Source organism: Anolis sagrei, chromosome Y (assembly GCF_037176765.1).
Source record: "Anolis sagrei isolate rAnoSag1 chromosome Y, rAnoSag1.mat, whole genome shotgun sequence".
Lineage (NCBI taxonomy): Eukaryota > Metazoa > Chordata > Lepidosauria > Squamata > Dactyloidae > Anolis > Anolis sagrei.
In genome coordinates, this window is record NC_090035.1 from 72,268,730 (window position 1) to 72,296,225 (window position 27,496).

The window sequence follows — 27,496 nt, forward strand, 5'->3', positions numbered from 1 at the left end:
AAATTGTAAACACTTTATCAATGACGATCAAAACCCAACTCATAAAGAAACTTCACCACCTTCACCTTAAATGAGTAACATGATGTGAACTGGATCAGAGGATCAGAAGACTTTAAAAAGGAATATCCTGCATTTTATACAAAGCTGACAATGTGGCACAATATTTATTTATCTATTTATTTGTTTATGGGCTTACTGCCATACCTACTTATTTTATATGTCATCTTTTCCTGCAGCAAGACCTAAGGTGGCTTTCAAGGACAGAATCCAAAGACAATATTCTCTGGCAAAAGTAAGGTTGCAGCCACGCAAATAAGAAATTACTCCAAGGCTTAGGGATTGGTAACATATACATTGATGAAATGTTACCCAAAACCAATTGCAATTAGTAATGTAGAAATACTGGTGATTTGAGTCTGAGGTCTGGGTAAAGTACATCCCAATAGTAGGTGACAACCCAGTTCCTTTGGGAACAATCATATTCCATGTGTGAGGGAAAGCAACCTCAGGGTCAGCGTGGGATGGCGCAGAGCTGGTAAAAGGGTGGGATGTTGTAAAAGCCACTCATCTGAGGAGTGAGGTCAATATCTTCAAGGGAAATAAGGGACTTCAATTGGAAATTCTGCAGGATGGTGGTGAAGAAGAGGAAAAGTTCCATGCGAGTCAAGCCTTCACCCAAACAGATCCGTTTCCCTGAAAGAAAAATATGTGAATTTCTCAGGAGGTAAGGATAGACACATCCCGCTATTTCTAATCAGATGCTTCCTGAGATGCAACCTATGATATTTCACATCAAACCATCAATCTCATTGTCTTATATCTACTCTTAAAGGGTTTTCTTTGTATCCAACTTGGTATGGGTTTGCAGTTGATCTCAACCATTTGGAATAACCATATCAGCCACCTTGCAATGGGATTTTGGGTGGCCCCATTGTTCATTTGGGGAAACCTGAGTTGGGTGTTTCTAAATCCAAAGGCAGCCAAGATCATTTCTAAATTTGTTGATCTTGATGTTATGGATTTTGATCTCTAGCGTTACTTGTAAGTAGGAATGTAATTCTTCAATCATTCTGGGTTTGAAGGAAGCAATTAGTAATTTTAGCCATTTTCTTCTGACTGCAAAATATTCTCCCCAAACTGTGCAGTTTAAGAAAAACTGTTGTGTTTTTTTGTTATATACACAACAGCAGCTGAACAACTAGGCAAAGAAGATGAAATGGAACAATCGAAGGAAGAATCTGATATGGATTGGATACCTGCACATTAAAATCTCCATGCTAAAAATACTCATTGATGTCAATGGTCTCAAGTCATCAAACAAAAGGAAAAAGATATTTCAACACCTGACTGAGCAACAGAGGCTGACTTAATTGCTATTCACAAAACCCACATAAAAACAAGTATAAATTGTAGATTACATTTAAAAATTAAATCAAGTGCACATTGCATTGGACATTGTTAAGATAATTTTGCATGTTTGCTGTGGGAGAATAAGGAGACCACAGCAGCAAGCTCTAAAAACAAGCATCAATCTAAATGTGATCCATCTCCTCATTGGTTTTTTAGGAGAGTTTTACCTGCAGAGAAAGGCACAAAGGCATCATTCTTCTTGAAGCGTCCATTCTCATCCAAGAAGTTCTCTGGGTTGAAAGCATTGGGGCTTTTAAACATTGTGGGGTCATGCAAGACAGTGCTGAGTAGTGGATAGACTGTCGTCCCCTGGGAAATAAAAGAGTTATGAGCTCAGAATGGCAAAATGCAGTTCCAGAACAAGTATCTTGCACAGCATTCTTTTGATGTAAATATTGCAGAACAGTTGGATTTATTGAAACTAGGCTTTACACTTAACTTGCTAGATGGTTCAATGTATAATCTTATTTTGAGAGAGAGAGAAAGTAACAGATGAGCAAGCAAGCAAGCTAAATGTTCTACCAAAAATGAGATAAAATGGGAACTGCAGTGATTCAAGATGAGCATCCACAAGACTCTAAACCAGGGGTCGGGAACCTTCGGCCCTCCAGGTGTGGTGGACTTCAACTCCCACAATTCCTTGAGGCTCGGCATTCGCCCCAAAGGCTTACCTTGGCCCAACGAGGTTTGTTTGGCTCTTTTTCATGGAGGACGGGCAGCAAAGGGGGAGAGACGAGCGTAACGTAGCTGTGCAGATGGCGAGGAAGGATGTGGAGCCCACAGACTGGCCTCGGAGGGAGAGAGCGGGCGGAAACCCCTGCGGGCAACGCGCCTCCTCGCCGCTTCGGCCCTTAGCAACCGCCCCGCATGGACCCCCTCCCTAGCAACGACGCCGGCTGAGTGACGTCGTGCAGAGCTTGTCGGGGAAAAGGGAAGGCGAAGGCTGGAGGGAAAGGGCTCTGCGCTGTTTACAGAGACAGGGAATGTTGTTGTCCTCTTGGACAAAATGGGGGGGGGGGATGTCACACTTATACAGAGGGGCATGGCCAGGCCCTGTAGTGTCCTGCCATGCATTTTGGGGGAGAGGGGCACAAGAAAGTTCTGTGGCACTAGAAATAGCCTTGCTAGTAACATGTGACCTGCAGTTCAAAGTGGCTATAGCTAGGGAGGGGGTCCATGCGGGGCGGTTGCTAAGGGCCGAAGCGGCGAGGAGGCGCGTTGCCCGCAGGGGTTTCCGCCCGCTCTTTCCCTCCGAGGCCAGTCTGTGGGCTCCGCATCCTTCCTCGCCATCTGCACAGCTACGTTACGCTCATCTCTCCCCCTTTGCTGCCCGTCCTCCATGAAAAAGAGCCAAACAAACCTCGTTGGGCCAAGGTAAGCCTTTGGGGCGAATGCCGAGCCTCAAGGAATTGTGGGAGTTGAAGTCCACCACACCTGGAGGGCCGAAGGTTCCCCATGCCTGCTCTAAACTGTAGTTGTGGCAACCCCTGGTAGCTCATGAGACTCATCTAGGTAGTCCATGAGATGAATGGAGAACACTTTTAATGCCTGTATTTGATTGCCTTCTTCGCTTGTTTCTTAGACTCCATCTACACCGCTATATGAAATCCGGATTATCTACTTTCAACTTGATTATATGTGTATTTATTTACCATATTTGTACTTCTCACCCCGGAGTGAACTCAGGCAGACTTTCAACAGGCAGCAATTTGATGCCATACACACATATGTTAAAAATAAACAATTACAATTAAAACCAAACAATTAAAACATAAATTATTAAAATAACTATTAAAATCATGCCACAAGTGTAGACTCATATAATTGAGTTCAAATCAGATTGTCTGGATTATCTAATTTGATAATCTGGATTATATGGCAGTGTAGATTCAACCTTAGATTCATAATTCCATAATCAGTGTATCTACAATACAGAAACAATGGAGTTTGACACCAGTTGTAAAACTTCAACTTGCATGATTCCATTGCATTGGTTGATGTCAAACTGCATCGGTTCTGCTGTATAAGAAGGCGTTTGAACAAGTGCAATGACTGGTAATTGACCATAGGAATGGAACAACGGAAAATGAGACTGGACTGTGGCTTTGACAATGAGACGACACGGAATGGCTTTTGTAGTAATGATGATGTTTTGATGAAGTTTTTTGATAATGATGAATCGTGGATTTTATACTGTGTCTTGTATTTTGCACCTGTTTTTTCTATGTTGTACACCGCAATGAGTCGCCCCTGGGGCTGAGAATTGCGGTATATAAGTAAAGTAAAGTAAAGTAAATAAATAAATAAATAAATGCACCCATTATAAAATTATGGGATCTATTAATCTTTCTTCTAAAATTTACCAAAGTGTCTCTTCTTAGTTGTATCTCATAGAACCTGTGACCTTAACCTCCTGAATGTGTAAATGCTTTTAAAGTGGATTGTGGCTTTGAGAACTAAATGTGTCAAGGTAGGACTAAAGTGCATCCAGCTAAGAGCAGAATACTTTCCTTGTGTTCCCTCCCAGCACAGAAATAGGTATCAGGGAGCACTGGAACACAAAATAGGTGGGTTGATGTTGCCCCATTGTAGCAGAATTCCCACCTTTTCAATACTTAAAAAAGTGGATATGGTGTCAGGGACTGGACTTACACCATCAAGACTCATCTGCAGTCTGGTAAATGTAGGTGGGATTGCATCACAGTAGAATGTCCCATGAATACCTTCAATTACTCATATCCTTATTGCCCCACTACTATACCTTAGGGATATGATATCCTCTGAATTCAGTGTCACAAATAACCATGTGGATCAAATCCATAGGAAGGACATCACTGCATCTCTGCACTTCGTGGATAACGGCCTCTGTATACGGCATTTGCCGCCGATCTTCAATGTTTGGGACACGATTACGGCCAATCACTCGATCAATTTCCTCATGCACTTTTGCTGTTAAAGATGAGGATAATTAACTCCCTGGGTTTCTGAGTCTCAAAGGGAACTGAGAGGCTAAATGGGAACATGAAATCCCTTACTATTTATTACAAGAAGACTGACATCTCATCCCTAGAAACAACCTGCATGGCCTGATTGTGGCTTCCTCTTGTAGAGAGAATACTAGTTTCCTCCCTATCCTGCACTTTTCCAGTTCCTCTCCTTTCCAGTTATTTCTGAAATCACCAACTATTGGCAGGTCTGTGTAGTAGCCAAACGTTTTAAAGTCCTGGATTGCTGTACATTTTATGTTTCCAGAAGCATTCTCTTCTGACACTTGAATGCTTCATATTTTCAAGCCATGATTGGCTAAATGTATAGGTGCAGAAACCATAGATACAGGGCCTTACCATTCTCAAATGATTATGGGGAAGTGGAAATTAGGGTGGAATTTGACCATAGAATTTGAACAGAAGTCCTACTTTAGACAGTGTGTACTTTAGACAGTGGTGTAGTAAAACGGCATCTCACATATAAAAAGCCAAACAATGCAAACATTACAAACAGGGGAAAGGTATATATGTCATTGATTCTATGATTCTATATATGTGTGTGTTGTATAGATACTGGTGTTTTTTTAAAAAAAAATATCATTTTTTTTCTTCCTCTTGATCTCTGCCTCCTCCTCTTCTCTTCTCCCTTCCCACTCCTACTTTCTCATAATCATGTTCACCCACTTTCACTGTAAGATGAACTAAATCACAGTCATGACAATGATTTTTTAACCTATAGATTGTTTTTTGCTGGTTTTTCTTTTTCCTTCTTTGTTGTTTAGGTGTTAAGGTTGTTTATGTTACTTGTCAATAAAAATGAATTTTAAAAAAACACAAAACAAAACATTGCATTGACAGGCAACCTCTGAGGATGCCTGCCATAGATCCAGTGAAACGTAAGGAGAGAATGCTTCTAGCATATGGCCATATTGAGGCAGCTTTATTGTTGTGGAAATGGGAATAAGGGATATGCTGCCAAATAAGGAAGGTGAGGGGAGGGGGTCTCGTGTGCAAAAGTTGATTGCAGGGCTTTGTGCAAAAAGTTGAGTGCGGGGTGCAGCCCCTGAAGGGACCACCTGATTTCCTGGAAATCAGGTGATTTAAAGGAAATGAAATACTTTCGTTTTTCCAAACATATATAAAGAGTTCAGCCCACTAGATGGGGGTCTTCCCAAGAAATGCGCCGTGTTGCGCTGGGAGAGGACCTAAGCAGCTGCTTATTTCAGTAAAATGCTTTCCTGGAAGAGAACACGTTGTCTGTCCCATTGATTCTATCGCGCTCGCATTTTGACCTTGGTTTGGAGTCCCAAATGGGACTGCAGATCTGCTACATTTTTGGTGCCGTGACTCGGATTGCCTAAGACGAGCCAAGAGTCAAGGACAGATCCTGTTGGCAGGACGATTCCTGGTCGGTGCCGGGGGCTGGAGGCAACCACTGTGAGCCGAGTAAGGGGGGCCCCCAACTGCAGACCGGCTGCAGTGCTTCCCTCTTCTGTCCACGTCACCGGACCAGGCAATCGCAACGACTTTGACTCACCAGAGAAACCAGACAGGAGGAAAAAGAGGGATCCTAAGGAGGAGGTAAAAGTCCAGAGGCGAAGGGTGTCCCGATGTCTATTGCAATCTGGCGATTATAGTGTTTAAGTGAAAAAGCTAGCTGGAGGGAGGCAAGGGGGGGGGGAGGAACAGAAATCCCCCAGATAGCTGACTCGTGAGGGTGGCCCGAGACCAAGTCAGCATTGCTCCCTGAAAAAAAAAAGGAAAAGAAGAGAAACAGACAGAGAAGGGGGAGGAACTGACCCCCTTGAAAGTTTAAACAGTTTGCCGTGTCAGAGAACTGTCGAGATAAATTGTGTGTGTCTGTGTGTTGCAACACTGGATTGAGATTTGTGCATGTCTGAAGCGCTGTTTTGTGAAAAGGAAAGTGAGAAAGAGGAGTTGGATTCTTGTTATTTTCAAATGGAAACCTGTTGTTTCAGCACTCAAGAAAGGAAAGGAATGTGGTTGATGGAATTATGTGCTAAAAAGAGAGCTTTGTGTAAGTTGGCAGATCACTTGGTATAAGGTATGTCTAAATGATACAGGACTGAGTTCATTGATGGAATGCCAGGGAAGGTTGGGAGAGAGAGACACTTAGACATGTTGAACTGAAAGGTATATGGAATGTTAATTGTGTTTGAAGGATTCAAGAAAGAAGGAAACAAAAATGCTGATTCAATGGGAATTGATTTATGTTCAAAATGCCGCCATTTGAAAAACTGTGTTTTTAAAATGTAAAAGAATGTGTGGGTAATGACCAAATGAGTTATCTTAAATAATTGATCCTTTTAATAATTGTTTTGAGTTTTCTGATGTTCTGTTCTGTGTGCTGTGTTCAAATTATGTGAGTGTGCCAATGTAAAAGCTGACCTTGAGAAATTTGTGTGTGTATGCATGTGTGTGCGTGTGTGTATAAATGAGGTTTCTTTGTGTGTGTGTGAACGTGCAAGAAGCCTAACAATTAACAAACATTGTATGTGTGAGTGAGATTGGAAAGTGAATAATATGCTATATGACATTTTCTGAAATGGTTAAAAAAAAATCCTAATGTGTTTTGTGTCTACAAAAAAATGAATCTTGTACTATAAATATGTATTTGAGATAACATGGAGAATCCGCCCAAGAGGGTGCCAGGATGTGGAGGGTTCTCGCTTTACAGAGCCAGAAGAGAGATAACAGAAAGATATATGGCAGCCTGCCGAGACGTTGTTTTCAAAGATGCTTTATTTTACTACCCCCACCCCCTCCTTTCTTTCAAGGACTGTTATTAGATGTTAACTCTTTACAGGTTGGGACATTTTTAAGGCTTGTGTCAAGAAGAGGAAAGTTACATCTGTGTGTGTGGACAAAAAGGTTTTAAAGGATTCAGGTTGTCATAACTTTTACAGGCTGAATGGCCATGTTCCTGAAGCATTCTCTCCTGACAATTTGCCTGCGCCAATGACAGGCATCCTCAGATGTTGAAAGTTTAAACTTTTTCTTTTGGCTATTTAGAGATGCACTCACTAGGAACTGTGTGAGGGCTAATAATTTACAGAAAATAGGGATTTTCCAGCAACTTCTTTTACGATAAAGAAGAGGCACAGGATCCATGTCTAAAATTTGTTTGGGACAAAAGGTGTTTCCGGAGAGTCTGATTTTGTCTCAAGACAACAACTTGCTAGGAGTTGTGGAATTTCAAATGCATTTTCTTTTGAGGGAGGCTTCAACCCCTCCTTCTTCGCTCCTTCTCTCTGTTGTTTTGTTGGAGATACAAGATAACTAGATGGTTTTTCTTCTACATATGACGGTGGGTGACCGCTGTGGTTTTATGTTAAAAATACATAAAAACTCCCTCAAGATGTCAACAGATAAAATATGTTTTAAGTTAAAACAAAACAAAACTGCTTTTTTTAAAAGTCAAGTCGCGAGACATTGATTGTTAAACAGAGTTCTTTACATTGTTTTTTTGTTTGTTTGTTTGGTTTGGTATTTTATTCAAAAGGAAACCAGCAATTGATTTTTACAACAGAATTTACTTTTATGTGGGTACAATAACTCTGGACATAAATCATAGAATCAGAGAATCAAGGAGTTGGGGGAGACCTCATGGGCCATCCAGTCCAACCCCCTGCTAAGAAGCAGGAATATTATATTCAAATCACCCCTGACAGATGACCGTCCAGCCTCTTCTTTATAGTCCTTAGCCCGAGGTGGCTATATTTCACAGCTTTCTTCAAACATAGGACAAAATACCTCTACAGATTTTGTTATTTAGACCCAATCCCTCTACAAAGTTACTGAAAGAATTAATTTTAAAATGGGACATTTAACCAGAAAGACAGGGCAGTTTGCCCTGGAGTGCCAGATTTAAAAGACAATGCCTTGCAAAGGGCCAAAAAGGGTTTTGCCTGATTTGAGAGACATTGCCAGCAAAAAGGTTAAACTGTTTATTTAGTTGAAAAAGCAGGTTGAAGTTGGAAAAGCAAGTCAAAGATGGAATGAGCTGTTGCTTGCAGTAGATGGACAGAGGAACGTGAGATAAATCATGGAAAGAAAACCATAGAGAATTGTTTGAAAGGATGGAGATTGGTTGAAAAGACTTCGAAGTGAGAGATTGTGGAGGCCCGCCAATGGATGGAGTGAAAGCTATCGACGGAAACCGACGACAGATGGGTAATCAGTATCCCCCTCCCTTTTCTCTCACTGTCTTTCTATTTATCTTTTCCAGCTCTTGAGCTCCTGATAATGGGAGTCCAAAATACAAGAGCCTATCCAAAGCACCACCTGCTAGATAGGACAAGCAAAAGGCACAAGTGTTTACAACTGTGTTTTAAAAAGAGACAGAGATGATGTCATCACCAGCCTTGGGCCTACCTGATATGGAGAAACCCTTCATTCTGTTCGTATCGGAGCGAAAAGGAATAGCAGTGGGCGGACTTACCCAGGCTTTAGGGTCATGGAAAAAAAAAACCAGTGGCATACTTGTCAAGACAACTAGACACAGTAGCGCAGGGAATGCCACCATGCCTGCGGGCTGTGGCAGCAGCAGTAGATTTAAATAAAAGAAGCAAACAAATTGACTTTAGAGCAGCCACTGGTCGTAAAGGTACCACACCATGTTAAGGCATTGTTAGACACCAAGAGACCACGCTGGCTCACAAACGAGAGACTGACTAAGTATGAGGGGGTGTTATGTGACAACCCGATGATAACCCTAGAAACTTGCGCCACCCTGAATCCGGCTACCTTGTTGCCTGCCCCGGGGGAGGAAATGGTCCACCAGTGCATTCAGGTGATGGAACAGGTATACTCCAGCCGACCCGATTTAAAAGACGTACCAATGTCCAACATAGACATGACCCTATTCACAGATGGCAGCAGCTTCGTGGAAAAATGGTGAGAGGCGTGCAGGATATGCAGTGGTGCAGGGGGAGGGAGAGATTTTGGAAGCAGAGTCGCTCCCTCCGGAAAACCTCCGCTCAGCGGGCCGAGTTGATAGCCCTCACCAGGGCACTGCAGTTGGCAAAAGGAAAGCGGGTCAATGTCTACACGGATTCAAAGTACGCTTTTACTACGCTTCATGTCCATGGAGCTTTATACAAGGAGCGGGGACTCCTTACGTCGGCTGGAAAGGGCGTTAAGAATGCAGCTGAGATTGTGGCCCTTCTGGAGGCGGTTTGGGAACCGGATCAGGTTGCTGTAATGCATTGTAAGAGACACCAGAGGGGAGAAGATCCAGTTACGCAAGGAAATAGGTTAGCTGATTTGGCTGCAAGGGAAGCAGCAAAACACCCCCGCAATAAGCAGTGCTTGCTGACTGCAACTGCATTAGAGGACTCCCCATTAGAAAAGTTTACATGTACACAAGAGGAGGAGAATTGGGCCTTGGGGAAAAGAGAAAAATGGAAGGGAGAGGTCATAGTGATGCCAGATAACCGCGTCCACGTCCCTAAGGACATGGCGTGGCACATAGTCCGACACACGCATTACACTACACACCTGGATAAGACGGCCCTGGCAACGTTGTTGGGACGACAGATGTACATCGATGGGCTCCATATCTTAACGGCAGCGGCTGCACGCAGGTGCTGGACCTGTGCCAAGAATAACCCTCGAGAAGGACCCTTAAAGCCCCCAGGAGTTCAACATGTGACTAAGTGCTCATTAAGGAGTGGAAGATTGACCCGCTTGGACCAAAGTGGAGAAGACCTTATACTGTGCTGTTATCAACCCCTACCGCCATCAAAGTGAAGGAAGTCAAACCTTGGATACACTACACCCGTGCCAAGTTGGCGCCCCCGTGTGGAAAGTGGAAAAAGCGGATCAGAGTGACCTGAGACTCAGGATCGTCCGGCAACCCCCTACGGGGTCAACAAGGCCATGAAGCTGACCCCATCGGGTACAACAGAACGTCGAAGGTCAAGTATGTCGCAGTGTGGCCCAACAAAAGCACTATCCTGGAAGTGGTGGAAAGACAGTGTGATGGGAAGGGGAGGAAGAGACACCAGAGAACCAACAGGAGTTCGGACAGTTTTTGGGTTCCTAATGCTTGTAAATATGATCACTATGATACAGGGAAATTGGCTAAAAGAACATGCAAGACTTATGTTTGCCCAGCATGGTGAAGATGTGTCTCTTATATTAGATTGTTTCATTTTTCTATTGCTAATATGTTGTTTTCCAATTATGCTCCAAGCCTGCCAAAAGTGTATAATACAAATAACGCCAATAAGAAAGATAGGCCTCATCCAGAGGAAAAGTTAGAGAGACCCATAATAACCTTTGCTGATTTGCTTTCGCTTTTGTAAAACGCTTAGCAAAAAAAGAAAATGGAGAAATGAGGCAGCTTTATTGTTGTGGAAATGGGAATAAGGGATATGCTGCCAAATAAGAAAGGTGAGGGGAGGGGGTCTCGTGTGCAAAAGTTGATTGCAGGGCTTTGTGCAAAAAGTTGAGTGCGGGGTGCAGCCCCTGAAGGGACCACCTGATTTCCTGGAAATCAGGTGATTTAAAGGAAATGAAATACTTTTGTTTTTCCAAACATATATAAAGAGTTCAGCCCACTAGATGGGGGTCTTCCCAAGAAATGCGCCGTGTTGCGCTGGGAGGGGACCTAAGCAGCTGCTTATTTCAGTAAAATGCTTTCCTGGAAGAGAACACGTTGTCTGTCCCATTGATTCTATCGCGCTCGCATTTTGACCTTGGTTTGGAGTCCCAAATGGGACTGCAGATCTGCTACAATATATTCCAAAAAAACCCAATGCAAACAAATGCTGCAGTGAACCTGAGGATCAGAGAAATGATGGGAATCGATTATAGAAAGGTTTACATCCATGGAAGACTTGGTATGAAGTCAAATCAAGATTGCTTCTTCCTACATATTTTCAAGCCATGATTGGCTAAATCTATAGGTGCAGAACCCATAGATATAAGGGCTTACCATTCTCAAATGAGTATGGGGAAGTGGAAATTAGAGTGGAATTTGACCATAAAATTTGAACAGAAGTTGACTATAGAATTCCCCTGGAAAAAACTAAACATTTCCAGAGAGAAGATGCTAATCAAATCTGTAAAGGTACAACCTGCCAATTTGTGCTAATTGTAAATGATATTAACAACAACAATACCTTGCACTTCTGGATATTTAATCAGAAGCAGGAAACCATATCTGGAGGTGGAACTGCCTGGCTCTGCTCCTCCAATGATCAGATTAAGAACATTGGCCTCTAAGTTCTTTATAATAAATTCACTGCTTGGATTGTCTTTTTCCTGGAAGCACGAAAGAATAAGACATCATGAGAGAATTACAACTCTGATTGGAAGCAAGTAGGATAGATTAAAGTTTTCTTATCTCGTTTCCCTAAGTAAGAAAGATTATTGGACTGTTAATGCAGAGCCCTGCTTCCTTCATGCACCAACAAGGTACCTTTTCCATCTGGATGAGGAAGTAATCAATATAGTCACGTGGGAAATTAGGGTCCAAGGTCTCTTGGTTCTTCTTGATCCTCTTGGCAACAAAGACCTTCATGTCCTTGCAATCATAGATATTATTGTAGATTCCCGGAATGTAATTCAGGTAGTTGGCATAGATGTTATAGATCTGCACAAAGAGAAAAACCTTTATATTCTGGGATATAGGACTGTATGGAAGGGCCCACACACAATAAAAGCACCGGGATAGTGGCGCAACTGGCTGAGTGTCAGCTGCATTAAGATCACTCTGACCTAAAGGTCATGAGTTCAAAGCCAGCACAGGTTGGAGTGGTCTTCCAACCAATTGTGTAGCCTGTTGTCGACCTTTGCAACCCGAAAGACAGTTGGATCTGTCAAGTAGGAAAATTAGGTACCATCTTGTGTGGGGAGGCTAAATTAACTAATTTATGAGGCCATAAAAAAAAGACTCCAGCAAAGCACTCCAGCAAAAGCATGCGGGGAATGCGGAAGTACTTCATCAGTGTCGCAGATGGACAATGAAAGCGACAGCTCCCCTGGCGGCCAGAAAAAGTTAAATAGCCTCTGTGTATGTCTGTGTATACATTGTATGTTAAATTGGCATTGAATGTTTGCCATATATGTGTTCACTGTAATCCGCCCTGACTCCCCTGCGGGGTGAGAAGGGCGGAATATAAATACTGTAAATAAATAAATAAAATCAGTGTTTCTACACATTTAAGAAGTGGCAACTCACTGTGCCCTTCATATGAACATAATAGTAGTGCAATAAATGGATACGGAATATGTGCAATATATACCAGAATGACTCAGATTACGATTGTGGATGGTGTGAGTTTAACAGTTGATGTAATGTTTAAATATTTAAATTTGCAGTTTTAATTTAAATGTCTATTTTAATTGTTCATTGTTTTTATGGCATTGAATTGTTGCCTATATGTAAAGCCGCTTTGATTCCCCTTCAGGGTGAGAAGGGCAGGTTACAAATATAATAAATAAATACATAAATACATTATTAAAGACAGAACCCCACGATATTCCAACCTTTCCCCCGCTTTCCCACTTTCCCTCTTTTTGTCCAGCTCAGCTCCTGAGACCCAAATAGAAAGTGAAAAAAAGTATCACTGTGTCTATGAGTATAAAACAAATGTTACTTCAAGACCAAAGAAATTAGAAACCTAAACATGATACACATGAACAAAGAAAACCAGATGTTTCATATTTTAATTTAGGGTTGTATTCATATATGATTTTACTGTATGGCCAAGTGTGTATGTTTTGTATGTTTTGCATGTTTTCATATGGTCAAAATTGACTAATCAATAAAGAATTGTTGTTGTTGTATTTTAAATTATAATTATTTAAAAACTCTCTGTAGGCTACAGTATCATCCTCAGGGCTCTTCTAAACTATCATATAATGCAGATTATCAAAGCAGATAATCCACATTACTGCTTTGAACTGTATTATATGAGTCTATACTGCGATGTAGGTTAAATCTACTCGTGTCTGACTTTAGGGGGTGGGGCTCATCTCCATTTCTAAGCTGAAGAGCCAGCGTTGTCCATAGACACCTCCTATGTGGCCAGCATGATTGCATGGAGCGTTGTTACCTTCCCACAGAAGCAGTACCTTCTGATCTACTTACATTTGCATGTTTTCAAACTGATACGTTGGCACAAGCTGGGCCTAACAGTGGGAACTTACTCTGCTTCCTGGCTTCAAACTGCCAATGTTTTGGTCAGCAAGTTCAGCAGGGAGCCCATGTTGCCATACAATCCAGTGCAAATCTAATAATCTGGAGTTTATATGGCAGGGTAGTAAGGGCTTCATTCAATAGGTGGGAAGTGTCTCTAACCAGGAAAGTGGAAGATGGAATTAGCCTGACTCCTTTGTAATCATTTCACCTGAGCATTACTGCAAAAGGAGTACCTGGGCCCAGGAGGTGCTCATTGCCCGGAAGAACTGGTTTGTCATCACCATGAGTGCCTGGAATTCCTTGTCCTCATAGTCAAAGCGGTTTCCAAAAGTAATAGAACAAATGATGTTAGCAAATGCCCAACTGAAGATGAAGGTAGGATCAAAAGGCTTTTCTGAAACACAGCAAAAAGAATGAATGAAGAATCAGTCCACAGAAGGCTATTTTAGTCCCAAAAATTGGCCCCAATGCACAATGCATCCACTAATTGTGGGGCAAAGGGAGCTGTAGTCCCTCTTGCTTTAGTTATTACAGTACTTTCATTGATCAGAATGAGTTGAACCTGTCTTTGGCACCTCTCTTACCCTTCGTATTTCGAAATTCCTCCAGCAGGAATTGGGCCTCCTCTTGAATTCGCTCTTCAATAGATTTTTTCCCCACTCCAACATTCCTCAAGGCGGTGTAAGTGAACCGGCGCAGTTCCTTCCACCGTTGTCCGTTGGAAAAGCCCATCCCTGAAGGAAACAGAGAGAAATGACATGGTAAGTAACAAAAACAGTGGGACCATAAGTATAAACATAAATGGAATGCCTCACCATATCCTTTGAACGAAGGCTCCCATGAAGGCATAGTAGTTCTTCCACTAAACTCTTCTGCCTGGTCTACCAGGGCCTCCTTCACAGCTTGATGTCCACATAAGACCAGAACTGGACGTGTCCCAAAATAGACGGTGAAAACAGGGCCATATTTTTCACGTAGCTGTAGGGAAATCAGCCTTTTACATCTAGCACAATCTCTGCATCATTTGTGGTCAACTAGCACCTTTCAAAGTACAGTAGAGTCTCACTTATCCAACCTTCACTCATCCAACGTTCTGTATTATCCTGCCTCCCAATCAGGAATAACCACCCCCCTCCCTGAAGCCCCCAGACCCCTTTGAAAAGTTAAAAAAACTTACCCGGCCTCCAATAAACTCTCCGAACAGCTCTCCCGGCGAATAGAAATGACATGCCAGGAGAGGGGGGGAGGAAAATCACCCCCCCCCCCGGCATGTCATTTGTATGCACCAGGAGAGCTGCTTGGAGAGTTTACTGGAGGCCAGGTAAGTTTTTTTTTCCAGCCCATAGTCTTTGAGAATATATTAGTAAGCTTTCATTTGGAGGTCTGTCTCCATTTTGTTCAGACCACATGTCAGGCTTCATGCCTTTGGACTGTTGTCGCCTCAGCTGTGACTGTTCTGGAAGAGGCCATGTGGCTCTAAAGGTGAGGAGCAGGGTAAGTTGTTTGGAAATGAGGTTTTAAAGAGAAAAGCAAAGAAGAGGGAATAAGAAACAAAGCTGTTGTGCTGAGAAAGGGTCAGCCATGAAATAGATGAAAGAAAGATCCAATTGCTTTAGAAGTTGTGATGTGGTCAACCAGAATTATTTCTTACACTGAGAGCTCTGTTGCGCAATTTCAGGAACCAGGGAGATATAGTGTGAGAAGGACTCATATTATTTCTCTCAGAGCATCCAGAGGGTTAGGCCCAACATACTACTTCCTTGCATATTTATCCATATTTGTCATTGTCTGAATAAGGTACCATTGCAACTTGAAAAGAGATGTTAAATAACTAAGTTTAGTCTCATTGGAATTTTAAAAGTGTCAAGTAAATTTAGTCTCTTGCATTTGAGGTTCAAACTTCTTATCTAATGGAATTAACTGGACAATGAAATATGCTTTGTATTCTTGAGTGCCCACCAAAGTTTGTCGATGGAGCCTGACTTCTGTCAAAGTGTATTGGCACAGTTTTCAAGTGTTTCCAACAGATGTTGTGGTATTCTTTTGAAACTATAAATTACCAATTAGCAGTTATTTTTAGTTATTTTAAGACTTGATACTTTGTAACTAAAATAGAAATTTGATTTAATTAAATCTATATAGAAATGTAGAATGGACCATAGAATTTAAATTTAAATTATCTTGTGTTTTGGAGACACTCTTTCTGATTCACCAAAAAACGTTTAAACCAGCACCCCCCAAATATTTTTTCTGGCTATGGCCCTGGCCCCCAGGATTCCATAGCATTGTGCCATGTCAATTAAATTGTGATCACTAGAGAACTCTAGCAAAGAATTCCAAGTCCCTCACCAAACTACAAATTCCAGGTTACCACAGAGTGGAGCCATAGCAATGAATTACACTCCAAATTCCAGAAACTAATCCAGACAAAGAATTGCTTTTGTGTGGTCTGGTGTTCTTTAGTGTAAATTGAGTCCTACGATCAACTGACACACAACAAGACAGAGGAGAGGGAAGGTAATATTTTGTCCAGAGATATATATGCAAGTACTGTATATCTAGAAAAGTTTAGGGTTCAACTTGGGAAGACATTTTTCTTACTTCTTCTATGTTACAGTTTGGTTTTGTTTGTTTTTTTTCATGTCAGGATATCAGACAAGTCCCCACATTGGTAGTCTTTAGGAGGAGCTTGAAAACATGGCTGTTCCAGTGTGCCTTTCCTGAATAAAGGAATCAGTGCCCTGATCTGAAGAATTCTCTGCCATATGTCCTCTGAAGCACTTTATCTACCTGATGGATTAATGTCCCCACATTATCCTCTAACATTCCCGTTTAGACATACTTTATTTCTGTTCACGCCAGTGTTTTAAAATGTTTTAATTGATTACAGCTGGCCCTGCCTACAGTGTTTCAAATTTTGTGTGTTATTGCTTATAGGTTATTTATTATATTGTTTTGTGTTTTAGTTGCTTAATTGCTTTGTTGTTTTATTGATGTATTTGTTGGGCTCGGCCTCATTTAAGCCGTCCCGAGTCCCTTGGGAGATGGTGGCAGGGTATAAACAAAGTTATTATTATTATTATTATTATTATTATTATTATCTTGTGAAACTGGGTGTAAGAGAATTGGCAAGGACGTTTCCCAGAGGACGCTCGGATGTTTGATGTTTTCCCATCCTTGTGGGAGGCTTCTCTCATGTCCCTGTATGGGGAGCTGGAGCTGACAGAGGGAGCTCAACCCGCTCTCCCTGGATTCGATCCGCTGACCTGTTGGTCTTCAGTCCTGCCAGCACAAGGGTTTAACCCAGTGTTTTTCAACCTGGGGGTCGGGACCCCTGGGAGGGTCGTGAGGGGGTTTCAGAGGGGTCACCAAAGACGATCAGAAAACACATATTTCTGATGGTCTTAGGAACCCTTTTGGCAGAGAAGTCTGAAGATCTCTCTGCCTGTCCTCATCCTTGTTGGTAGATGACAGCTCCCAGAATTCAAAAACAGCCCCACCCCCCCAACCCCACCAGTAGTTAATGTTGGCCATGTCGGTAGTGTGCCAAGTTTGGTGCAGATCCATTTTGGGCTGGATTCAGAGTGCTATTTGATTATAGGTTAACTATAAATCACAGCAATTTCAACTCCCAAATATCAATGTCTATTTTCCCCCAAACTCCACCAGTGTTCATATTTGGGCAGATTGAGTATTCATGCCAAGTTTGGTCCAGATCCATCACTGTTTGAGTCCACAGTGCTCTCTGGATGTAGGTGAACTATAGCTCCCAAACTCAAGGTCAATGCCCAACAAACCCTTCCAGTACTTTCTCTTGGTCTTGGGAGTTCTGTGTGCCAAATTTGGCTTGATTCTTTTGTTGGTGGAGTTCAGAATGCTCTTTTGATTATTTGTTGTTCATTCGTTCAGTCATCTCCGACTCTTCATGACCTCATGGACCAGCCCACGCCATAGCTCCCTGTCGGCCGTCACCACCCCCAGCTCCTTCAAGGTCAGGCTCTTTGATTATAGGTTAACTACAAATCCCAGCAACTACAACTCCCAAATGACAAAATGAATCCCCCCCCCCCAACCCCACCAGCTTTCAAATTTGGGCATATTGGCTATCTGTGTCAAATTTGGTCCAGTGAATGAGAATACATCCTGCATATCAGATATTTACATTACGATTTATAACTGGAGCAAAATTACAGTTACAAAGTACCAATGGAAATAATGTTATGGTTGGCGGTCACCAACACATGAGGAACTGCATTAAGGGGTCACGGCATTAGGAAGGTTGAGAAACACTGGTTTAACCCATTGCAACACTGGGGCTTCTGTTACAGATTATAACCATGCAATACAAGACACAAAGGATGAGGAAAGACAAAGAAAGAAAAAGGTAAAGAGGATAAAGATAGCTTCCGATGTTCCACGCATACTTCTTTCCATAACCAATCCTTTAAGATCATTAAATATCAACTTCTTTTTGCCTATAAAAGGTCTGAAGGATTTTAAAAAATCCATACCTTGAGAAGAGATTTAAATGTTTCAGTTGGCTTGATTTGCAGGAAATTCCCAATCAGGGGCAGGGGAGTGGGTCCCGGAGGAAGTCTCCCCTTGTGCCATTGTTTCCTCTTAGGTGATATGAGCAGATGGCAAAAAATAAAGACCGCAAGGAGGAGGAGAATGAGTGTACCAGTCCATTCCATGTTGTAGGCTGTCAACTGTCCTTCTCTTTTGGTAGAGTGTGGACACCTCACCTAGATGGAGCTTTATGGTCTTTTGTTGAGATTGGTTGGGCACCGCCTTCTGTGTTTCATAACTGCTCAGACCTTGAGTGCAAGTCAACAGCAAGAGCAGACAGAAACCAACCATATTGACCATTGATCTGTGGAACTAGGGGAAAATATTGTTTATCCCTTCACGGCAAGGAGTTGGACATGACATGAATGGCCTTTGGTTCTCTTCCAACTCAAGGATTCTGTAATAGTTTCTTTCCTGGTAAATCAGTGTTGTGGATATTATGTTCAAAAGGCCTATGTATTTTAATGTTTGCACCACAGTAAACATTCTAAGGTGACTTACATAAGTTATCCATTTTTGTAAGCTGTAAAACCTAAGGTATCATTTACTATATACAGTGAGTCCTCCGTAGCCGTAGGTTCTGCATCCATGGATTCAACCAACCATGCCTCATAATTTTTTTTGCTGGCAAAAACTCCAGAACATATTTTTTTCTGATGCATAGCCTCCTGCAATTTCAAAGATTCTCAAGCTCTCTCTGACATTAATGTGAATTGGGTTGTTGTAGGTTTTTTGGGCTATATGGCCATGTTCTAGAGGCATTCTCTCCTGAAGTTTCGCCTGCATCTATGGCAAGCATCCTCGGAGGTTGTGAGGTCTGTTGGAACTAGGAAAATTGGGTTTATATATCTGTGGAATGTCCAGGGTGGGAGAAAGAACTCTTGTCTGTTGGAGCTAGGTGTGAATGTTTCAACTGACCACCTTGATTTGATGGCCTGAAAGTTTTTTGGTGTGGCTTGTTAGTACCTGGGGGGAATCTTTTGTTGAGAGGTGATTAGCTCTCTCTTTCCTCATGCACTTTTGTTGTTAAGTATATGCATAGAATTAACTCCTTTGGGTTCCTGACTCTCAAAGGTAAATGACATTTTATTACGCGCATGACTAAAAAGAGGCATGAAATCCCTGCGCATTCATTGTAGGAAGACCAACACCACATCCCAAGCAACAGCCTACATGGCCTGATTGTGGTTCCCAATGGTGGAGAAGGCACCATGAACTAGTTTTCCTCATTCCTCATACCTTGCACCTTTTCTATCATTTTTGAAATTTCCGGTTATTTCTGAAACAATCAATCATGCTATTGACATGCCTTCTTGTGATCACTAAACATTTTCAAGTCTAGTGGGCCCTCATGATTTGAGGTTTGTTTCCAAGATACTCCGTGGATATCAAAATCTGTGGATGCTGAGGTTTCAGTAGAGACAATGATGTAGTAAAGTGACATCCCAAATATGTGGGCAAATAAATGTTGAATGTTGAAGAGAGTGAAGTTATCTGTGAAGTCATGAGGGGCTATAGCGTTGTTTGCTTATACATCATAGTACTCCATAGGTGGCCAAACCAAGGTTTGCTCCCCCCCCCCCCCCCCCCCGTCAATATAAACTGAATATAAACCGACCTGAATATAAGCCAAGACACCTAATTTTACCCAAAAAACCTAGGAAAACGTATTGACACGAGTGTAAGCGGGGGGGGGGGGGGGGGGAATGCAGCAGCTACCGGTACATTTTAAAATAAAAAATGGGTACCAATAAAATTACATCAATTTAGGCATCAGTAGGTTAAATGCATTTGAATATTTACCACATTTCAAATAAAAACAGTAAACTAGCTCTGTAAGTGGAAAAGTAGGGACAACAAAAACAATATGGTATCAACAATAACTTTATAGTAATAATATAGTAATACTAATAAAACTTCATCATTGGGACTCAGGCCAACTTACAACATAATAACAGGCAATGCCTATATAAACAATGCAGAGCTAGATATCGATCTATAATTATATATACACATATGCCTTTCCCCCTGAAACACTTGCAAATCCTCTCTCTATATACATGCATTTCTCTCCTGCTATATTTGCAAGCCTTACATATCTATATTTTATATCTGTCTAGACATGCCTATATATATATATATATTTGTGTGTGCATAATATTTCCAAACCCTATATAGCTATATTGATATATATAGATAGATATCTCTCTCCATATAGATAATCAGATCTATATATAGGATTTGCAAAGATTTGCTAACATGTGAGGGAAAAAATAATATATAAAATAATGTAGACATATAGATACAGATATACAGGTACATGAAAATTTCTAAATATTCAATGCCTATATAAACAATGCAGAACTAGATACAGATCTATAATTATACGTACTAATTTCACATATGAATTTCCCCCTGAAATATTTGAAAACCCTCTGTCTATATATGTGCATTTCCCTCCTGCAATAATTGCAAGCCCTATATATCTATGTTTGTATCTATCTAGACATCTCTCTCTCTCTGTATATGTGTGTGTGCACGTGTGCATATCTCTACTCTTAGGATTTTTCAGGAGATAGAAAATGCTGGAATGGGTCAAAAGTATTCCTGTTACACAGCTGGGATTTCAGTAGTTCCCCAGTACAACAAGACCTAATCTGGGATTGAAATATAGAAACCATAAGTGGTTGCTGTTGATGTTGCCATCATTAATTTTGACTTTCCTCTGTGTAGCAGAGTCAGTGATCAAATTAATTGCCCTTCCATCTCCCTGTAGAGTTTGAGAATCCAGATTATACAACAGCCGCAAGCTGAAGAAGAAAGGGATCTTGGAGTTAGCGTGGGATGAAGGAGAGATGATAAAAGGGTGGGACATTGAGAAAGCCATTCTCCAGCGGGGTTGGGTCAAGGTCTTCTGGGGGCACAAGGGGCTTCAATTGGAAACTCTGCAGGATGGTGGTGAAGAAGAGGAAAAGCTCCATGCGGGCCATTGATTCACCCAGACAATTCCGTTTCCCTGAAAGAAAAGAAGAATTTGTCAGGAGGCAGAGAGAGACACATCCAGCTTTTCTGATCAAATGACTCCTGAAATTTATTTATCGTGCCATTAGCAACCAGACGATTGTATTACATTATTTAACAAATTTTTAACAAACAGACAAAACAGGGTTTGCAAGCTAGGTAGTTGATTAAATGTCCTTTGACCAGTAGCTGGCCACTTGGAGTGCTTCTGGTGTTGCCGCAAGGAGGTCCTCCATTGTGCATGTGGCAGGGCTCAGGTTGCATTGCAGCAGGTGGTCTGTGGTTTGCTCTTCTCCACACTCGCATGTCGTGGATTCCACTTTGTGGCCCCATTTCTTGAGGTTGGCTCTGCATCTCGTGGTGCCAGAATGCAGTCTGTTCAGCGCCTTCTAAGTTGCCCAGTTTTCTGTATGCCCAGGAGTGAGTTTCTCATTTGGTATCAGCCATTGATTGAGGTTCTGGGTTTGAGCCTGCCACTTTTGGACTTTCGCTTGAACCAACCTGGACATAGCATATTATTTGAGAACACAGAAATGCTGGGCCACTCCAACAACCACCATGTCAGACTACACAGAGAAGCCATTGAAATCCACAGGCATGTGGACAATTTCAACAGAAAGGAGGAAACCATGAAAATGAACACAATCTGGCTACCAGTATTAAAAAAACTCTAAAATTAAAACAGCAAAACAGCAGAGGGGAAACAATCAGGGACATCTAATCACCTCTCAACAAAAGATTGCTCCAGGCAATGCTAATCGAGGTGGTCAGTTGAAACATTCACACCTAGCTCCAGCAGACAAGAGTTCTTTGCCCCACCCTGGTCTTTCCACAGATATATAAACCCATTTTCCTAGTTCCAACAGACCTCACTACCTCTGAGGATGCTTGCCATAGATGCAGGTGAAACGTCAGGAGAGAATGCCTCTAGAACATGGCCATATTGCCCGAAAAAACCCTGGGCAACTTATGTTTTAAAATCTTGGAATGCAACCCACAGAGTACATGAGAAGGACCCTAACCTTTACACATATATTATACAAACCAGCCATCGAGCAAGAATATAATCTTTCTACCTGAGGAGAAGGGCACAAAGGCATCATTCTTCTTGAAGCATCCATTCTCATCCAAGAAATTCTCTGGGTTGAAAGCATTGGGGCTTTTAAACATTGTGGGATCATGCAAAACAGTGCTGAGCATGGGGCAAACCTCCATTCCCTGAGAAAGGGAGAAAAAAAGATTTATGAGCTCAGAATGGCAAAAATGCAGTCCCAGAAGAGAGCATCTGAAATTTAATGTTTCTATCCACTCATAATGCACAAGAGCCATTTAGTTGTTCTATGTAAACACCATAAAATTGGGTGTATCTGTGTGCAGTCAAAGGTTGAAGCAATTTAAAAAAAACAGGAATAGATAAGTAAGTAAGTAGCAGAACCTAAACCCTCCCCAGACCCATCTTCTGGCTTGTGTGCATGTACTCCTGCACCAGCCCAGCAGCCTTTAAACATTTCCTAAAAGTCAGTGGATGACACCAGCATTCTGAAACTTGGAGGGCTTGTGGTCATATATGTGTCCTCCAAGTGCTGCTGCTTTCATCCTGATTGTGTTAAAATGATGGAAGAAGGAGCTCCCCCATTGCTGCCAATTGGTTGGATTTTTTCCGAGCAAAAACAGAGCTTCGAGCTGTCAGATTATGGAACTTTATTTCCGACTTCCAAGTTTTGGGAATTTCTCGATAAATGGAATGGGGGGTGGGGGGCATCCAAAAACAGGACTGAAAATCTTTGGCCATCTTGACCACACTCTGATGTTGCTTGGGCTGCACGTATCCCATTTTTCTCCCTTAAAACGTTGGAAGGTGTGGTGTTGACTATGGCTCTCAGTTTCAAGTTAACCGGTCTCCCTTTATCTTTCCTGGTTACTCCACTACTGTACCTTAGGGATGAAGTATCCTCTGAATTCAATGTCACGAGTAACCATGTGGGCCGCACTCATAGGTGCAAGATCTCCAACTCTCTGTACTTCATGGATGACAGCATATGTATAGGGCATCTGCCTCCGGTCTTCACTGTTTGGGATGCGATTATGGCCAATCACTCGATCTATTTCCTCATGAACTTTTGCTGTTAACATATACATAACATTAACTCCTTGGGTTTGTTTTGAAGATACCCCATGGATATCAACCTCTGTGGATGCTTAAGTTTCACTATAGACAACGATGTAATGAAATGGCATCCCCAATATAAGTAGGCATACAAATGTTGAGGAAAGTGGGTTATCTGTGAGGTCATTGGAGGCTATAGCATTGTTTGCTTATACATCCTCATAGTACTCCATAGGTGGACAAGCCAAAGTTTGCTTGCTCCCCCCCCCCCCCCCAAATACTGTATATACTTGAGTATAAGCCAACCCAAATATAAGCCGACGCACCTAATTTTACCACAAAAAAACTGGGAAAACTTAACCATACCTCTATATATATGTGCATTTCCCTCCTGCAATATTTGCAAGCCCTATATATTTCTGTTTATATCTACATAGACATCTCTCTATATATTTGTGTTTGTGTGTATTTGCGCTGCAATATTTGCCAGCCTTAAATATTTCTATTCATACCTACCTAGAGATGTCTATATATATATATATATATATATATATATTTATTTATTTATTTATTTATTTATTTATTTATTTCTGTGTGCATTTCCCCTATGGTATTTGCAAGCCTATCTATATCTCCATGTCTTCCAGTATTATTCTGTGTTCAATTTCAGGCAGAGTTTAATCTTGAAGTTGCCCTGGAGAAACTAAAGATTCATAGAGAGAACCAATAATTATTGATAATTGATTATTATTGATAATAATTGATATCAAGTCCATGAAGGTTAAACCTGCCAATGTGGGCTAAATGAGGTGATACAACAATAACAACAAACAATACCTTGCACTTCAGGATATTTCATCAAAAACAGGAAGCCATATCTCAGGGTCGAACTGACCATCTCTGTTCCAGCAAAGAACAGATTAAAGATGGTGTGCTCCAAATTCTTATCATTAAATTCACTAAGTGGATTGCCTTTTTCCTGAAAGGAGAAAAGGTGAAAAAATCAAATAATGATTCCAAGGTGAACCATTGGCTGGCACACCGCCCGCCCCCCCCCCCCCCCCCGCCCCCCTCACACACCAACAAGGTACCTTTTCCATCTGGATGAGGAAGCAATCAATGAAGTCACGTGGGAAGTTAGAGTCAAGGGTCTCTTGGTTCTTCTTCACTCTCTTGGCAATGAAGCGCAACGCATCTGACACAATGTCATAGACCCTGGTGTGGGGCCCTGGGAAGTACTTCAGAAAAGTGGGAAACATGTCATAGAGCTGCACGAGAAAAGAAATCATGTTTAGTGGGTTTCTTGCCAAACCCAACTCTAGTATCAGTTGCATTTCTTTAGTTTGCTTTGGAAGGTAGTCTGGAACTATAAACAAAGGGAGCATTCAATATCTCAGTTTTGTTCTGATGAGAATGAATCAAAAGAGCACTTTTTTCAGGGCTGTATATGAACTTCTAGTAGTTGAGAAATAAAAAACATCAGGATAGTATCCAAGACCAATAGTTTTCTAAGCAACTAAATATTATCACAAAGTGAGTAACATTCAGGTACCTGGGACCAGGTTGAGCTCATCTCAAAGAAGAAATTGTATATTATCCTCATAAGGGCCTGGAATTCCTCATCCTCATAGTCAAAGCGCTCCCCAAACACAATGGAGCAAATGATATTGGAGACTGCACGGCTGAGAACGTAGGTGGGCTCTATAGGTTTTCCTGCAACAAAACAGCAAAACAAAAACAAATAACAGAGATCCAGTCTACAGAAAGCACTTTTGGTTCCGAGATGCACACTACGTGCATCCATTAAATGTCGGAATTAGAGAGCAGTATTCCCTCTTTCAGAATTAAGCTATTTTGACTCAACAGAATAAATTTAACCTGCTTGGCAACTCTCTTACTCTCTGTCTTCCAAAATTCCTCCAGCAGGAATTGTACCTCCTCTTGAATTCGCTCCTCAATAGACTTTTTCCCCATCCCAAAACTCTTCAAGACAGTGATGGAATATCGGCGCAGTTGCTTCCAACGTTCTCCATTGGAAAAGCTCACCCCTGAGGGAAAGTGGAAAGAAATCATAAGACATGCAGAAGAAAGAGTTTTAACCATTCTTGCAAAGACAATTGGAGTGCCTCACCATATCCTTCAACAGCCCTCTCCAATGTAGGCTTGGTACTCCTTCCACTGAACTCTTCTGCCTTGTCTATTAGAGCCTCCTTCACAGCTTGGTGTCCGCACAAGACCAGAACTGGACGTGATCCCAAATAGACTGTGAAAACGGGGCCATATTTTTTGTGCAGCTGTAGGAGAAATAAACGTTTCACTTCTGGAACTATCATTGTGCTTAGGCAGACATTTTGGAATGGTGTCATTTGAAGTGAATGAATTTGGGATCAAGGAGCACATTTCATTTCACATTGCATTGCAATAGATCTTACAAGTAGAAATGTTAGAAATGGAGGGTACTTTGCATTGAAAACCATATCTCTCCCTATATAATGGGAAATCTCTGGTAAGGCAGGGGAAATTGTCAAAACCACAGACAGACTACAGAACAAAATGGCAATCTTTTCTGTGCTACTTGAGTGAGGAAGACTACCATTATACAAACACATCATTGCATAATATTTATTCAGGGGAGACATAAAAGAAGAATTGCATCTGAACAACAGAAGTCTGTATAGAAAAAAAGCAAGCATTCAGGTTTTTTAAAACTCCTCATGGACATGTTTGAGAAAGCAGCACTTTCTATACGTCAATGACTCCATCACATTTAACACTGGAATCTGTAATGTATGAAGATGTAAGGGACTAAGGGTGTATCTACATTATAGAAACCGTGCAGCTTGACATGCAGGAATATTTACAACTGTAGTTGTGGAAAATCATATAGATAAAAATCTAAAGCCAATGCAAGAGAAAGAACGGCAGAGGAAGGAAACTAATGAGACAACTCAATGCCTTGGTGAATCTTAATCTTCATAATTTTTCGATTACATCCAAAATGCCCAAGTTGAATTTTAGGGGACAACCACAAACCATGATAAGAGATTTCTTTATAAAAAAAATATATAAAGAAAGAAAAAAAAAGCAAAGAAAAAGGATAGCTTCCAAACTTCCTTTCAGGAGATGCAGATGTGTGTGTTCTTACCTCTCTCTCTAACAGTGTTCATGACGTCATTTGAGAAACACTGCTTCCTGACCATTAAACAAGTTACCAGGTCTTTTTGCCATAAAATATAAGAGTTCAAATTACCTTTAGAAGAGATTTTAAGGTTTCTCCTGACTTGATCTGCAGGAAATTCCCAATCAGGGGCAGGGGAGTGGGTCCCGGAGGAAGTCTCCCCTTGTGCAATTGTTGCACCTTAGATGAGATGAGCAGACAGCAAGAAATAAAGACAGCAAGGAGGAGGATGAGTGTACCAGCCCATTCCATGATGCAGGTTGTCAACTGTCCTTCTCTTTTGGCAGAGTGTGGACACCGGCCTCATCTAGATGGGACTTTGTGGTCTTTTATTGGGGTTGGTTGGGCACCGCCTTCTTTGTTTTATAACTGCTCAAACTTGGTGCACATGTCAACAGTAAGAGCAGACAGAAACCAACCATATTGGCCATTAATCTGTGGAACTAGGGAAAAAATATTGTTTATTCCTTCATGGCAAGAGATTGGGCATGACATGAATAGCCCTTGTGGTGTCTTCCAACTTTAGGATTTTGTAATAGTTTCTTTCCTGGTAAATCAGTGCTGTAGATATTTTGTCTAGAAGGCATATGTGTTTCAATGTTTGCATCACAAACATACTAAGATGACTTAGATAAGGTATCCATTTTATTACACCTAAGGAATCATTTACTATATACAGTCAATCCTCAGTTGTCATAGGTTCTGCATTCAACTAACCATGGCTTAAAAATATTTGGGGACAAAAACTCCAAAAAGTAAAACTTACTGATGTATAGCCTCCTGCTATTTGAAAGATCCTAAAGTTCTTCCTGATATTTATGTGAAATGTTTGGCATTTCATATATAGGATGCCTATCTACTCCATCATTAATAATAATAGCACAAAGCATCTATGATTTTGGTATCTATGGTTTTGAACCAAACCCTGGTGGACACCGAGGGTCCGATGTATATATTTAACACATCACTGAAAGCAGAAGAAATGTTGGCTGATTATCGACCTCTCCAATAATGTCTGCTTTTCCAATTGATAAATCTCAGACACAACCAAG

At 41.4% G+C, this 27,496-nt stretch overlaps 2 protein-coding genes across 2 annotated transcripts; both read right to left on the reverse strand.

Moving 5' to 3' along the window:
- Positions 1-441: 441 nt before the first annotated feature.
- LOC132780078 (cytochrome P450 2G1-like) lies at positions 442-18,263 on the reverse strand. Its single transcript, XM_067461221.1, has 9 exons — positions 18,081-18,263; positions 14,385-14,547; positions 14,154-14,303; positions 13,803-13,963; positions 11,845-12,018; positions 11,546-11,687; positions 4,172-4,359; positions 1,578-1,719; positions 442-693 (listed from the first exon to the last, which is right to left on the reverse strand). Exons 1-9 carry the CDS (start codon positions 18,261-18,263, stop codon positions 512-514), a joined length of 1,485 nt encoding a protein of 494 aa, XP_067317322.1. The 3' UTR covers positions 442-511.
- Positions 18,264-20,921: 2,658 nt separating this feature from the next.
- Positions 20,922-26,696, reverse strand: LOC132780562 (cytochrome P450 2G1-like). Its single transcript, XM_060784287.2, has 9 exons — positions 26,517-26,696; positions 25,398-25,560; positions 25,165-25,314; positions 24,819-24,979; positions 24,358-24,534; positions 24,104-24,245; positions 23,095-23,282; positions 22,236-22,377; positions 20,922-21,154 (listed from the first exon to the last, which is right to left on the reverse strand). The coding sequence occupies exons 1-9, from the start codon at positions 26,694-26,696 to the stop codon at positions 20,973-20,975; spliced, it is 1,485 nt and encodes a 494-aa protein (XP_060640270.2). The 3' UTR covers positions 20,922-20,972.
- Positions 26,697-27,496: the final 800 nt, after the last annotated feature.

What these genes read in the sequence shown, in the direction of transcription:
- LOC132780562 (XM_060784287.2), bottom strand. Translation starts at nt 26,696, where the DNA reads ATGGAATGGGCTGGTACACTCATCCTCCTCCTTGCTGTCTTTATTTCT. An exon ending in CCTTAAAATCTCTTCTAAAG is followed by an intron (nt 25,561 to 26,516) that starts GTAATTTGAACT and finishes TTTCTCCTACAG; the next exon opens with CTGCACAAAAAATATGGCCC. An exon ending in GAGGATACTTCATCCCTAAG is followed by an intron (nt 22,378 to 23,094) that starts GTACAGTAGTGG and finishes TCCCTTTCTCAG; the next exon opens with GGAATGGAGGTTTGCCCCAT.
- LOC132780078 (XM_067461221.1), bottom strand. Translation starts at nt 18,263, where the DNA reads ATGGAATGGACTGGTACACTCATTCTCCTCCTCCTTGCGGTCTTTATT. An exon ending in TAAATATCCAGAAGTGCAAG is followed by an intron (nt 4,360 to 11,545) that starts GTATTGTTGTTG and finishes CATCTTTAACAG; the next exon opens with CAAAAGTGCATGAGGAAATT. An exon ending in CTTTGTGCCTTTCTCTGCAG is followed by an intron (nt 694 to 1,577) that starts GTAAAACTCTCC and finishes TTTTTCTTTCAG; the next exon opens with GGAAACGGATCTGTTTGGGT.